This window comes from Empidonax traillii, unplaced genomic scaffold (assembly GCF_003031625.1).
Source record: "Empidonax traillii isolate 1590-97213 ecotype Southwest subspecies unplaced genomic scaffold, ASM303162v1 scaffold288:size648122, whole genome shotgun sequence".
NCBI lineage: Eukaryota > Metazoa > Chordata > Aves > Passeriformes > Tyrannidae > Empidonax > Empidonax traillii.
The window spans coordinates 519,815-532,794 of NW_020955481.1; the positions used below are offsets into that span (position 1 = coordinate 519,815).

At 39.9% G+C, this 12,980-nt stretch overlaps 1 protein-coding gene across 1 annotated transcript in view; it reads right to left on the minus strand.

Moving 5' to 3' along the window:
- The window catches only part of RAB31 (RAB31, member RAS oncogene family), a 64,563-nt gene that overhangs the window by 14,969 nt on the left and 36,614 nt on the right, over window positions 1-12,980 (minus strand). Inside the window, exons 4-6 of the mRNA XM_027890450.1 lie at window positions 9,240-9,311; window positions 7,219-7,325; window positions 157-266 (exon numbers count right to left, since the gene is read on the minus strand). Coding sequence (XP_027746251.1) covers window positions 157-266; window positions 7,219-7,325; window positions 9,240-9,311 — 289 coding nt within the window. The remainder of the gene's footprint in view (window positions 1-156; window positions 267-7,218; window positions 7,326-9,239; window positions 9,312-12,980) is intronic.

A 12,980-nucleotide genomic window follows, 5' to 3' on the forward strand; every position in this document is an offset into this window, starting at 1 on the left:
AGTTTACCTCTGCATAAACAACAACCATACTACTAGCTCAGTGAGATTTATTGATGTCCTTGGGAAAGCAGTTTAGAGACCCAAACAAACGGCTATTTTCAGAAGACCTCCAAACAACCAAAATGAATCAATTAAATAAAGGAAACATTTACTTACTTATTCCTTGAAAAAGTTCTTCAATATTAACAGCATTCTTTGCACTGGTTTCAACAACAATTGCACCTATAGATTCTGCATATTCTTTGGCATCCTTCATAGGAACCTCCCTACAAAAGAAAATTAAAATATTTACAAATAAAAGAAGTCAAATTAAATAAAAAAAAGTTGGGAGGGGGCAGGGAAAACCCAGTCTCAAACACAGCCTGATCAGAAAAGCATTCATATGCTCTTCTTCTCAGCAAAAGTAATACTATCTTTCTTCATATGGCATTTAGATTATCATATTCAAAATATCAACATTTCAACAATGATCAATGCAGATTTCTGGGACTTGCTGTTGACTTCTTGCCTTGAAAGAAGGAAGATAATTTAAATGACAACCCATTTGCTTGTATTTTAAGCTTGACTTCGATAAGAAAAGCATTAAAATGCTTGAGAAAAGACACACAACTCTGCTGATCCAGGCAGCAACCAGCACTCTCCACATACCACCCATTCAAACAAGATGGGGTACAAACTGTTGTGGATGAAAATGATAAGAGCATCGCACGACTTTGCAGCAAACAGACAAGAGAGATTCTGAAATAAATATGAAAGCACATCAGCAACAACAATCTGTGAGGGCCAGTTCACCGGGGAAAGACCACTATTCTGTGCCCTGCCACCAAAGTGACATCATCTTAAAATCCCTGGTAGAACGCCCTCATGTTGTAGCCAATACTTCCCATGTCAAAAGCTGGTAAATGCAGTTTACAATATACAATGAACCTCTGCTTCAGACAAGCAAGCCCCATGATGAATTTGTATCTGCCTGAGCCAGGTGACAAAGATGGAACTGCCTGTGTCTGCTGGTGTCTGTAACCACCTCTATTTCTAATTTTTGAGCAACAGCTGAGAATCAGAGAGACTGAACAAGCTAACAGGCACCCAAGGTATACCCAATTAGGGGAGCACATGTTGAAACACCAGGCTGCCAGCACGATTGTTCAATAACATCAAGCGTTGTGTGGCTTTATAGATGTCTGTTGCACATGCAGAATTTGCACCAACTCCTTCACCCCACAGCTCTGATATACCAATCCAGACTCCTCGACAATTTCCTCCAATCCTGAGTGCCTTAGGCCTTAATAGCAGGTACCTACGTGGGATCACAGCAGCACAACTTCACAATTAGCTTATGGAGCTGCATGTTTTAAATAAATCAGATCTGCTGCTCAGGGGAAACAGAGAGAGAGATAGAATAATTGCCTGATTTATGACAAATCTTTTTCAAAAAAGTAGCCTACAATTCCAACATCTGGATTCAGAGCTTGTTTCTATTACTTGTTTCTTTGTATTACATGTTACATGTCTTTATATTGCAGAAGACACAGGGAAGGCGGCATTCCCCTTACTAATTCTGAAATGGTACCTTTATTATGAAAGGTACTACTGTCTGCAGATGGCCCTGGAGATAAGAAAAAAGGAACTTAACTACATAACACAATATTCAAACAGCAGTAAAGGGAGAAATTTGAAAGCATAGGGTTATGTAACAAAGACTGTCAATTTGTGTAATTTGGATAAGAAAGCAAACTTCAGGATTCAAGGAAACAGTGATGCAGCAGCAAGTAACAATCTTCCAAGGAAGCATCACAAAACTTTGTAGCTTTTTCTGATGACATTTTTAAAGGAAGCTATACAAGTCCACAGCACATGGGCAATAAGCATAGTGCCATACAGTGCTGCTGGCATCAAAAAGGCTGCATACATCAAGTGGACTTATCATAGTCTGGATGTCAGCACTGTTAAGATGTTACCTTGTCAAAAAGGAAAAGTACAAATGCCGGAACTCTAAGAAAAGTGATGAATACATGCAAGATGGGGTGAAGAAGGAAGAAAGCAACAACCATCACTGGAGCACTGAGAAAGTGTTATTTCAAGGCTACAGTCAAAGTTAGAGGAATAACTTTTAGAATCATCACAGAATGGTTTGGGTTGGAAGGGACCTTAAAGATCATCTAGTTCAAAATTCCCTGCCATGGGCAGGGAGACCTTTCACTTGACCAAGTTACTCAAAGCCCCATCCAACCTGGTCTTGAACACTTCCAGAAACGGGGCATCCACAGCTTCTCTGGGCAACCTGTTCCAGTGCCTCACCAACATCACAATAAGAATTCCTTCCTAACATCTAATCCAAACCTACTCTCAAGTTTGAAACCATCTCCCCTTGTCCTGTCACTACATGCCCTTATAAACAGTGTCTCTCCATCTTCCTTGCAGGCTCCCTTCAGGTACTGGAAGACCACAATTAGGTCACACTGCAGTCTCCTCTTCTCCCAGTTCTCTCAGCCTTGCCTCATAGGACAGATGATCCATCCCTCTAATCATTCTTGGTGACCTCCTCTGGACTCACTCCAACAGGTCAATGTCCTTCCTGTGCTGTGGACCCCAGAGCTGGATGCAGCACTCCAGGTGGGGTATCACAAGGGCAGAGTAAAGGGGTAGAATTGACCTGCTGGCCACTCTGCTTTTGATGCAGTGCAGACAAAACTGGCTTTCTGGGCTGCAAGTGCACACTGCCAGCTTGTGTCCCGCCTCTTATCCATCAGCACCCCCAAGGCTGCTCTTGATCTATTCATCCCCCAGCCTGGGTTGATACTGGGGGCTGTCCTGACCTGATCTAAGGTGAAGCACCTTTTATTTGTTCTTGTTCAACCTCATGAGATTCCCATGCTCCTACTTCTTGAGCTAGTCCAGGTCCCTCTGGATGGCATCCCATCCTTCAAATGTGCCAACACCACCACTCAGCTTGGTGTCATCAGCAAATTGCTGAGGGTGCACTTGACTCCTTCATATGTCATTAATGAAGATATTAAATAAAACTGGCCCAAATACGGAGCCCTGAGGGACACGACTTGTAACTGGTGTCTATTGGGACACTGAGCTGTTGACCACTACCCTCTGGATGTGACTGTTCAACCAATTCCCTATCCATTGAAAAGTCCACAAGTCAAATCCATCTCTCCAGTTCAGAGAGAAGGATGTTATGGGGGACCACGTCAAAGCTTTACAGAAGTGCAGATAATGACATGTGTAGCCCTTCCCTTGTCCACTGATGTAGACACTCCATCATGGAAGGCCACTAGGTTGGTCATGCAGGACTTGCTCTTGGTGAAGCTGTGCTGGCTGTCCCAAGTCACCTCCTTGTCCTCCATGTGCCTTAGCACAGCTTCTAGGAGGATCTGTTCCACTATCTTCCAAGGCACAGAGCTGAGGCTGAAAGGTCAGTAATTCCCAGGGTCCTCCTTTCTAGCCCTTTTTAAGATTGGTATGATGTTTCCCCTTTTCCAGTCACCTGGGACTTCACGACTTTTCAAATATCATGGAGTGTGCCTTGGCAACTACATCAGCCAATTCCTTCAAGACTCTGGGATGCATCTCATCGAGTTCCATTGACTTACGTAAGTTCAGGTTCCTCAGATGGTCACAAACCCGATCTTTCCTAAGAGTGGGAGGGACTTTGGATTCCCCACTCCCCATCCTGCTGTCCAACAGCTCAAGAGGTTGGGAGGAGAGGCTGCCATTGAAGACTGAGGCAAAAAAATTGTTTGAGTACCTCAGTCTTTTCCTCATCCATTGTTACCAGTTCTCCAGTGCTGTTTATCAGAGGGTGTACGCCTTCTTTGACCCTCCTTTTCTGGTTAGCATACCTGTAGAAGCCCTTCCTGTTATTTTTTGTGTTCCTTGCCGGGTTCAGTACCAGCTTCACCTTGGCCTTCCTCACCCCATCCCTATACAACCGTATTTCATCCCTATACTCTTCCCAGAATACCTGTCCTTGTTTCCTCTGTCTGTGCATTTGCTTCTTTCTCTTTCATCTGACCAGCAGTTCCCTACTCAGCCATGCTGGTCTCTTGCCTTCCTTGCCCAATTTGTTGCTCCTGGGGATTGCCAGCTCTTGCATTCTGTGGAAGACTCCCTAAAGATCTGCTAGCTCGGTTCCATTCTGTTCTGAAAGATGTCAATTATTTCATTTTATCCTTTCCAAATTATTCTATTGACTTAATCTCCCTTGAGATTTTCTGAATAATTAGTGAATAAAGAAGCATTCTGGATGCATGGAGTGAAGATCTGAGCATGAAATTCTGCTGAATTCTCTTAACTAAGGATTTCCTGTGAACACAATTTGCGAAGAAGATGTACCACATTTTAAGGGAAGTGAACACTTTTTAGTTGCTGTTATGACTATTGACTTCTACAATGCTCAGAGAAGTATTTTGGACACTTACAAATTTTAGCATTAAAGTTACAGCTCCTGTCTTTGAAACTACTTTTTAGTGACCTGTCAGAACAACAGGACACATATCAGAAGAAAGTATGACTATTACTTAAAAGTATGCTGACCACTCAGCAGTAATAGAGTTGACAATACTACAACAAAGATAAAGATTTATACTTAATAAAATTGCTTGCCTATCTGTAGAAATTCCTTCAAAGCGGAGAAGAAATTTAGTTCAACAAAGCACCAAAAACCGATGATAGTCTATTAACAACACTGAGGAAAAGCAGCATGACCCATAAGCATTCCAAATACATCTTGGAAGCTTAAAACCAGATTCTAGATGCTAAACGAGGAGGGTAATCTGGTCAATGATTATGACAAATAGTGTCAGTCTTTTCACAAAGGAAGACAATCAGTTCTTATCGCTTACATTCATTCCTCCTGACATTATCTCCTACACTCTTAGAGATGGCAGAATCAAATCAACTTGAACTGGGTCAGCTTGTCCTCTTTTGCATCTACTCATGTTGGTCTTAAAAGCAGCTGTCTCTCTGATATCCAGGAAAACATCTGCCAAAAGCTCTAAAAAAACCAAAGAGAGATGCCAAAAATGCATACAAACAGCAGCTTGCTCCTGTGTGCTCACATCACCTTATTTTTAAATTCTCCGTGCCTGAAGGCATGCATTGGAATCAATCATTGGAAACAATCTGATAAATTGCTGACACGTTTCACCCAAAATCATTTTTAGTGAAATAAATCCGAAGACATAAAGCAGACAGAGAGTGCATACAACTGCATGCATTGCATAAACAATCAGATTTCTGGAAGAACTGTGAAAATATATCATGTATGAGATAGTCTGCTCTCTATTTTTCCACCAAAATCTCTTTAGTTGGGCATCACTGGATAACTTCAGAAAGAAAAAAGATGGGGGATGCAGAAAGAAAAACTGCACAGAAAAATGTTCACAAAACTATCCATAAGTACAGGGAGAAAAAGCTCTCTCCCTGAAAAAAAAACCCCAAAAAATTAAGAGACATTAGTTCATGGAGTACAGTGAGGACCTTTCACACAGCAAAACAATTTGCACAAGGAAGAGCTGTACTGGCTGAACAGAACAGGAGCAAGACCTGGATGATCAGCAATGAGTACACTACAGGTAGTGGTTGATAATAACATGGTAAGAAGATCACAGTCACTCTGTGAGGAACCCCAGTACTCCCACAACATTTCTGGAGTGCAGGTTTTTCCTCATGTCCTCAAGTTAATCTGCCTCTGTTGGAACTGCATTTAAAAGTTAGCTGCCATGGCAAATGCTTCCAAAAACAGGGGGAGGGCTGGTTATGGATTCATTTGCAATTGGTATTATTTGTCACAATCTCCAAACCTATTACCCTTGAGTTAATCTGGCTGTTGTGTTGCTGGGAACACTTAAGCGATAAATTTAAAGCGACTTTCAGGGCAACCAGAAACTCTGACTTGTGCTAACTGGTTTTTGGTTTTATTGGTTATAATTGTCCTTTCCTCTTATTTTTTCTACTTTATATTTTGAAACCTTTAGGTCTGTCTTACAGGACTCAGTTTCACCATGTTGATGAGTGTACCACAACATCACGCAGGAGACAACAATATGCCGCCTCTGTCCCTGATTTTTAGCTCAACAGACACCAGGAGTCTCCTAGAACCAGGGCCTGTTCACTACTTACAGAAAGCAGTGACTCGCAGTTTTGTGTTTGTTCATGGCTGACAGTAGCAAAAAACAAACACACAAAAAACCCCCAAAACCACAAAACACCAAAACACACACACACACAAAACCAAAACAAAACAAAAAAAAAACCACCACAAAAAACCAACCAAAACCCACGCAGGTCCTATCCTTATATAGGCCTTGATTCAATAAATCACTGCATCACTTACTTCAAGTTACACAAGTACTCCAGGGCTCTGGCGAACCTGGGCCAAAGTGTGATTATAGAACAACAGGGGGATATACTTGAACAACCATGAGAGCCTACGAGGTCCTAAAAGGACAGCATCAAATACGGTCTTTGAGTCTGTACTTTTAGCTGAAGTAAAAAATAAGTCATGGACTGACACAAAAGAATCACTACTGTACAGTAGAATGTGCTTCCATTTCCTGAAAGGATAAATGCAAATCCAGATAAAGCTAACAAGCAGAAGAGTGATTCCAGCTTCACTATCATTCCAAATAGCATCATCTCAGCTCTTCTGCACTAGGGTGGATTCGACCCTCCCTTCTTTTACCCAGAAGGTTCTTTGTTTCATGCAGATGACAAGCTTTACCTGACGTTATGCTCCTAAAAAAAAACCAAAAATACACTTTCTACATCCAGTACTATGCAACAGTTTCAGCTGTTGCAAAGCACAAGTTCTTAAAGCTCTGTGATTAACACTTTTTTACCTTGGGCTCATCCTTCTAGCTTTACATTTTGGTTTGCTCATTCCTTATCACATCCTGCACATTTGAACTGAATGGAAGGGGTAAAAAATAAAACAGAATATTTTTTCATTCCCATTGATTCAAAAGCTAAAGGTTATAGAGATTATACAAACACAGAGGAAGGCCAGTAAAAGAGAGGTTAAAAAAAGTACATAATTCAAGTTGGGCTGTTGTTCTTGAGGTTTTGCATTGCTAGAATCACTGGTGTTAGAAAGAACCAATACAGCTGGCTAAAGATATATATTATTATAATAATGAAGAAAAATTGTTACCTAAAGGAAAGAAACAATATAGTTACTGCAGTGAAGGCAACAACAAAAATTATTACCTGATATCAGAAAGATCACATTTGTTTCCAGCAATGGCCATTACAATGTTTTCAGGACCATGTTCTTTTAGTTCTTTCACCCATTTCTTCAAAGTATGAAATGAATCCTAAGTCAGAGAAATAACAAAGTAAGTTAACAGCCTGCTCTCTGTCAACGTGTTTGCTTATTTTTCAAGTTAGAGGAACACAGCTTTGACAGTATTAATGTAATAATAATAATAATTATTATTATATAGATCACAAAATTGAAAGAACATTGATGTATCTATGTAAACTGCTTTTCAAGCTTTAGGTTATAGGACTTCTTCAAATCAATTCTTGAACTTGGATGTTTCCCTCTTTGCTGCCTCCCCCTCCTCCTCGCCCCAAAGCAGCACTGAACATTAAATTTTCAGTGATGAAGAAACTAACCCAGCTCTTCTAAGTTTGGATAGTAGCTAATTTCCTTCACTTTCAATATGAGCTTCATTTGTCTAATTTCAGCTTCTGCCCAGTGGATTATTATCTCAACCACTGTCAAATTTTTGGTCACATCCAAGAGAGCTTCCACAGGGATGCCCTCCCCACTGCAATTCCAAGTCTGTGACCTGGTAAACATAAATTTATTCATCATGAAACCAAAGAGAAAGGTGACAATTCACGTGGGGTTTTTCCCTTCCAAGCATAAAATTCAAACTTCCTGATGCTACCTACCTTTTAATAATATTTTTTTCTATTTCTTTACACTAACAAAGTAATAGCATTAAAATCACTTTTGTTTCTAGGAGATTCTAATTATAATGCATGGTTGAAATTATTACTGACACCCAAAGTGAGCTCCCAAATATATTATAAATCATTTTTCCCCCTTCAGAAATGCACATAAGACTTGTGTCTAAATCAGCAATGGCTGTATCAGTATCAATGAAGATAGAGCACTGTCAGTCAATTGGGAAAAAAAAATCCATTTTGCTTTAATGATTAACACTGAATGTTAGGCATCAGAAAGCAAAATACACATTGGCTTTCCTCTCCTATTTTCCCTTCTTTATTCTGAGAGCTGTTTCACATAAGCTTGGAGAAAGATTGCTTTCTTCAAGAGAAATTATAAGAAGAAGAATTATATTCTTAGAATATATTACAAGATGAACTGTAAGATATTTTTGATTTAAATAAGTATCAATCCAGCACCACTTGCTTTTCCCTGCTTTTTCTTGGCGAAGTAGCAAAGGAGAACAGAACCGCCGTGCAACGCTGACCACCATCATCAGCGACAGATCATTACACTAATGCACAGGAGAACCAACCCAGCGCTCTCAACCTAGTGCTAAATAATTCAATTGGCAAGAAAGGAATAAAATGATAGTGAACTGTCATGACCATCCATCCATTAACACCACCTCTGACTCAGCTTTATCAGCGGGGGTTTCTTCAAAAAGCCTCTTTCACTGCATTCAGCTAGAATCTCCTAGCCTTCTGTGCCTGACAAATGAGCCAGAGCACCTTAGAGTCTGAAAATACAATTTTTATTCCAAATTATTAATGTTGAGACAAAAGGTCAGAGACTTATTATTTCATTACTGATTTCAAAGTTAAGATGTGAGTCCTGCAATGCAAACATGAGATTATATGCTTAGATAAAAATAATTAGTTTTAAAATCAGTATTATGAAAACCTAATTTCCACTCAGCTGATAAAGCAAATAGGTGCTTTTTGTAGTAGAAATTCAACTCCATATAGGGAATGTAGGTGGTGGTGCTGGTATTGCAGAGTATTATCCTGTCTATTTAGCCAGAGGAAATCCAAAGAAACTTTGACAAAATGCATTTCATCTAGATGAAGTTAAAACAAAACAGAAGTAGGACTTTTTATTTAATGTTATATGTGAGTTGGACACCTCCATCCAGATCTACACAAACTATCAAAGCATAGACACCCCAGATAAATTAACATATAAATGCTTCTGAAGTTGTGGGGTTTAACTCCAACTGGGGCCCAAGCAGAGGAATCAACACAGGCAAAAAGCAATCAGAAGATCTTACCTGTTTGGTGATATCATAAACTATCACGGCTGCTGCGGAACCTCGGTAGTACATTGGAGCCAAGGAATGAAACTGTTAAAACATAACCCCCCGACAAAAACTATAATTAATAAATCAGAATTATCACACACTTTGACAGGTCACAAAGACTTGCCATGGCAGGACCACCCACCTTCTATCATCCCATAGAGAACAGAGTTCTTCAGCGGTCACACAACTCTTATCTTGCTTAAAATTAAATACCAAGAAAGCAGAGTTCCTCTATCTCCTGCTGTTCCTCATCCCGCTGAATTAATGCAATCAGCACATACTGGTTCAATGTATCTTTTCCACTACAAGGCATGGACTCTGAGGACAAGTTTTGACATGAAGATCACCTAAACTTGGAGGTTTAACCTGACAGCATGTGGACCCCTTTCCCTTGCAAACCACACCATTTTGCTTTGTAGGTCTTAAGGCTAGATTCAGTTTGGGTTTGAGTTTTATAAAACATTGCAAATGACTTGGATAAAGTTAACTTAACAGAAAAATCTGAAAACCTGTCAAGTTAATCCATTCTATAATATGACAAGATATTTTAAAAAAGATGGGTTCTTGCAGTTACTTTTCAGCTTTTTGTTTCAAGGAAAACATGCTTTAAGAAAAATAAAAAACAACAAACAATAAATAAGTTTTTTATAACAACCAATGAACAGCATAATTTTCATAATTTATCATGACTAAGCAGTGGACTTACAATTTCAGCTTACAATTACAATTAGAGAAAGGAAGTAAACGAGTATTTCTGCTGATTCAACTGAATTGTGTCTTAAAAAAACCTAAAATAATCTTTATTGGAAAATACATTCAGTCTTGCTGTACTCGCAGAGCCATTTTATAAATTTTTATTTGAAAAATAATCTGCAAAAGCAGCACATTAAGCTGCAGCTGATAACTGAGGTCAACTCCCAATTCAAATACATTATTAGGGGAGGGTGTAAATCTCACAGCCCAGTAAACATGCACGTATCCATGTGTTACGTTGCAAACCTCCGCAGATTTACTGGACACATCTTTTTCTCAGAACTGCACCTACAGAGCGTGCAGACCTAGCAGCCTCCACGTTTCTTGCTGTTTCACGAGCCATGTATCACGCAAGTTATCTGCAATACTGGTTCACTTGCCAGTTTGTAAGCTATTTATCACAGATCACGCACAGCAGCTCAAGGTCGACTCTTTCCTTTGTAACAGTGTGGATGCACAGCAGCAGTGACAGATGGCCAAGCGCTGAAGTGTTTTGGGGAGTGAGGCAGGTGGGAGAGCTCATTAATAGGAGAAAACAGCAGGAAAGAGGATGAGAAAAGAAAGAGGAATCAGTCAAGAAGCGTGGTCTGAAGAAATGGGATCAGCCAAGATCCTGAGGGAGTTGGGTAGATGTGTGCCTTCTGGAGTTTTAGTGTTTGGCTTTACTACTTGCATATTTAATGCAATAAATGCTTTCCAGAATTTTTATGCTTCCAAATCATGACAGAAATTTTCACTCTGTTAAAACCGAATAGCCTATTTCAGTTGGAACAGACCTACAACAATCATGCAGAGCAAGTCCCTGATCAATTCAGGGCTGGCCAAAAGTTAAAGCACCTTGTTAAGGGCATTGTCCAAATGCTTCTTAAATGCTGATAAGCTTGGGGCATTACTTCAGATAAGAAGAAGGGCGTTAATAGCAGAGGAGGTCTAAAAAAAGCCATTGGACCCATTACGGTTTCATGACCACCGTGGCCCAGGCATCCCACCTACCATCACACCCCTCCAAGTCCTTCTCCAATCACAAATAACAAGTCTAGGAGGGCACCTTTCCAAATTGGCTCATTGTGTACCTGTGACTAGAAGTTACCTCCTACAAAATTCAAGAACTTCTAAGAACCTGCTCCTCAACATGTGTGTTGTGTTAAAGCAGCCTGAAAATCAAGAACCTTAACTGTGACCTGTAACTGCTATGCACTCACCCCCCAGGCTGTAAACTCCTGGAAAAAAACACATATATACCCCACACACATGCTGATTTGGTTTTAATCTAGACTACATTTTAATCTAGATTACACAGCATTCATGAATTTACAAAGAGCTCTCAGATAAGGGTAATCACACTTCACAGGAGCCATGCAGTTAAATTCACATGCTTTGAATTCCTTTAATACTGGTCCTGAGAGCACACTGAGGACCTCTACAACACCTTGGGAATTTCTCTCCTTTTTCTTCTGATCAGCTGAGAAGAACACTTCCTGTAATAGGTGTTTCACTGAAGAGTATTTCCAGTGTTAGGGCCAGAAAGTAAAAATAAAAATAATAATTTAGAAACAAACAAAACAAAAAAAAAAGCCCTTTATCATTCTTTTACACAGGCTAATAAATGAATGTGACGATATAATATCCCAGTCACAAGAAACCACTGTTTTCTGCAAGAGAAAAGGAAAAGCCTCTTAGCAACATCAAATGAATCAAGAGGAGCTGAAAAATTTTAACTGCATGAGTTTCATGATCTAATGACAGACTCCTAACAAATGTGTTTTATGAACCCAGATTTCCCAATACCATGCAAATAATTATGTTTATTTGATGCTCTTTTCTTTTTTCTTTTTTTTTTTTCCTCTTGAACCTTTTTCTGGCCTAATTAACTGGAAAAAGAGAGTCACACAAAATTAATTAAAGGGATACAAAATACTAATCTGCACATTTTTCACCTGCCAAGGACCAAATGTGGGACAGATGCCCAAAACAAGTGACACACAAAGAAACAGTTCACAAAAATTAAATCTCATGGGACTAACTTCTGTAATATAAATTACAATTTATCTTACCTTGATTTTATAGCTCAGTATTTCTGTATCCAGTAATTCCCAAGACAATTAGGAGAAACAGGAGTAGTTTGAGATTTGGCGTAAGGACAACTCTGCTTCTCCAGAAAGGCCACCTAAAATGCTCGGGCAGCCACTCCCGGCTCTGCCACACGGACACCCAGGCCACAACCCCAACTTGCCAGGGAGTCAGCCCCTCCATAGCCTGCCTGACGTCATCCCTACCTGCAGCCAGCAGCAGCTCACATCACCTTGGACTAACAGAAGAACACAGACCAGAAAGAGACCTCCATCAGCTCCTACTGTCACAAATCATCACATTCCTAACCCGTTTCAAAAGACGATCAATGTTCACACTCAAATAATTAATATTCTTTTTTTTTCATTCTATTGCTACAAGGATCATATTATTCTGGCAATTAATAACATTCTGAATTCCTAATTAATAAATTACTTGTAATTTGCTTGCACCTTGACTTAATAAAATTTAGTGATCACTGCTTGCCTTTAGCTGAAATATTAATAGAGAGCAGCAGTCTTTCAGATTTAACTTTGCCAGTCTCCTATACCAGGCTCTTCCAGTCTAGATCCAACCAGAAGCTGCCCAATCTCTACAGCTGTACAGCCCTGCAGCAGAGAGAGCAAATTCATTCTTACATGGTGCAAACCCAAGTTCAACATAACTGGAGTTTCTCTCATTGATTCCAGGAGTATTTTGGGATTCTGCAACCCCTCATTTGAAGATACCAGAAGCTTTGCCCTTGCAAAGGACGGAAAGATGGAACTAAGCAGCCATTAAGGAATTTACCACCTATTGAAAAGCTCTGTAGTATTTTGCTTTCTGTTTCCTGTGCATCTCATCCTGGAGGGGTACATTTGGTCACAGGCAATGCTTTTCACGTTTCCT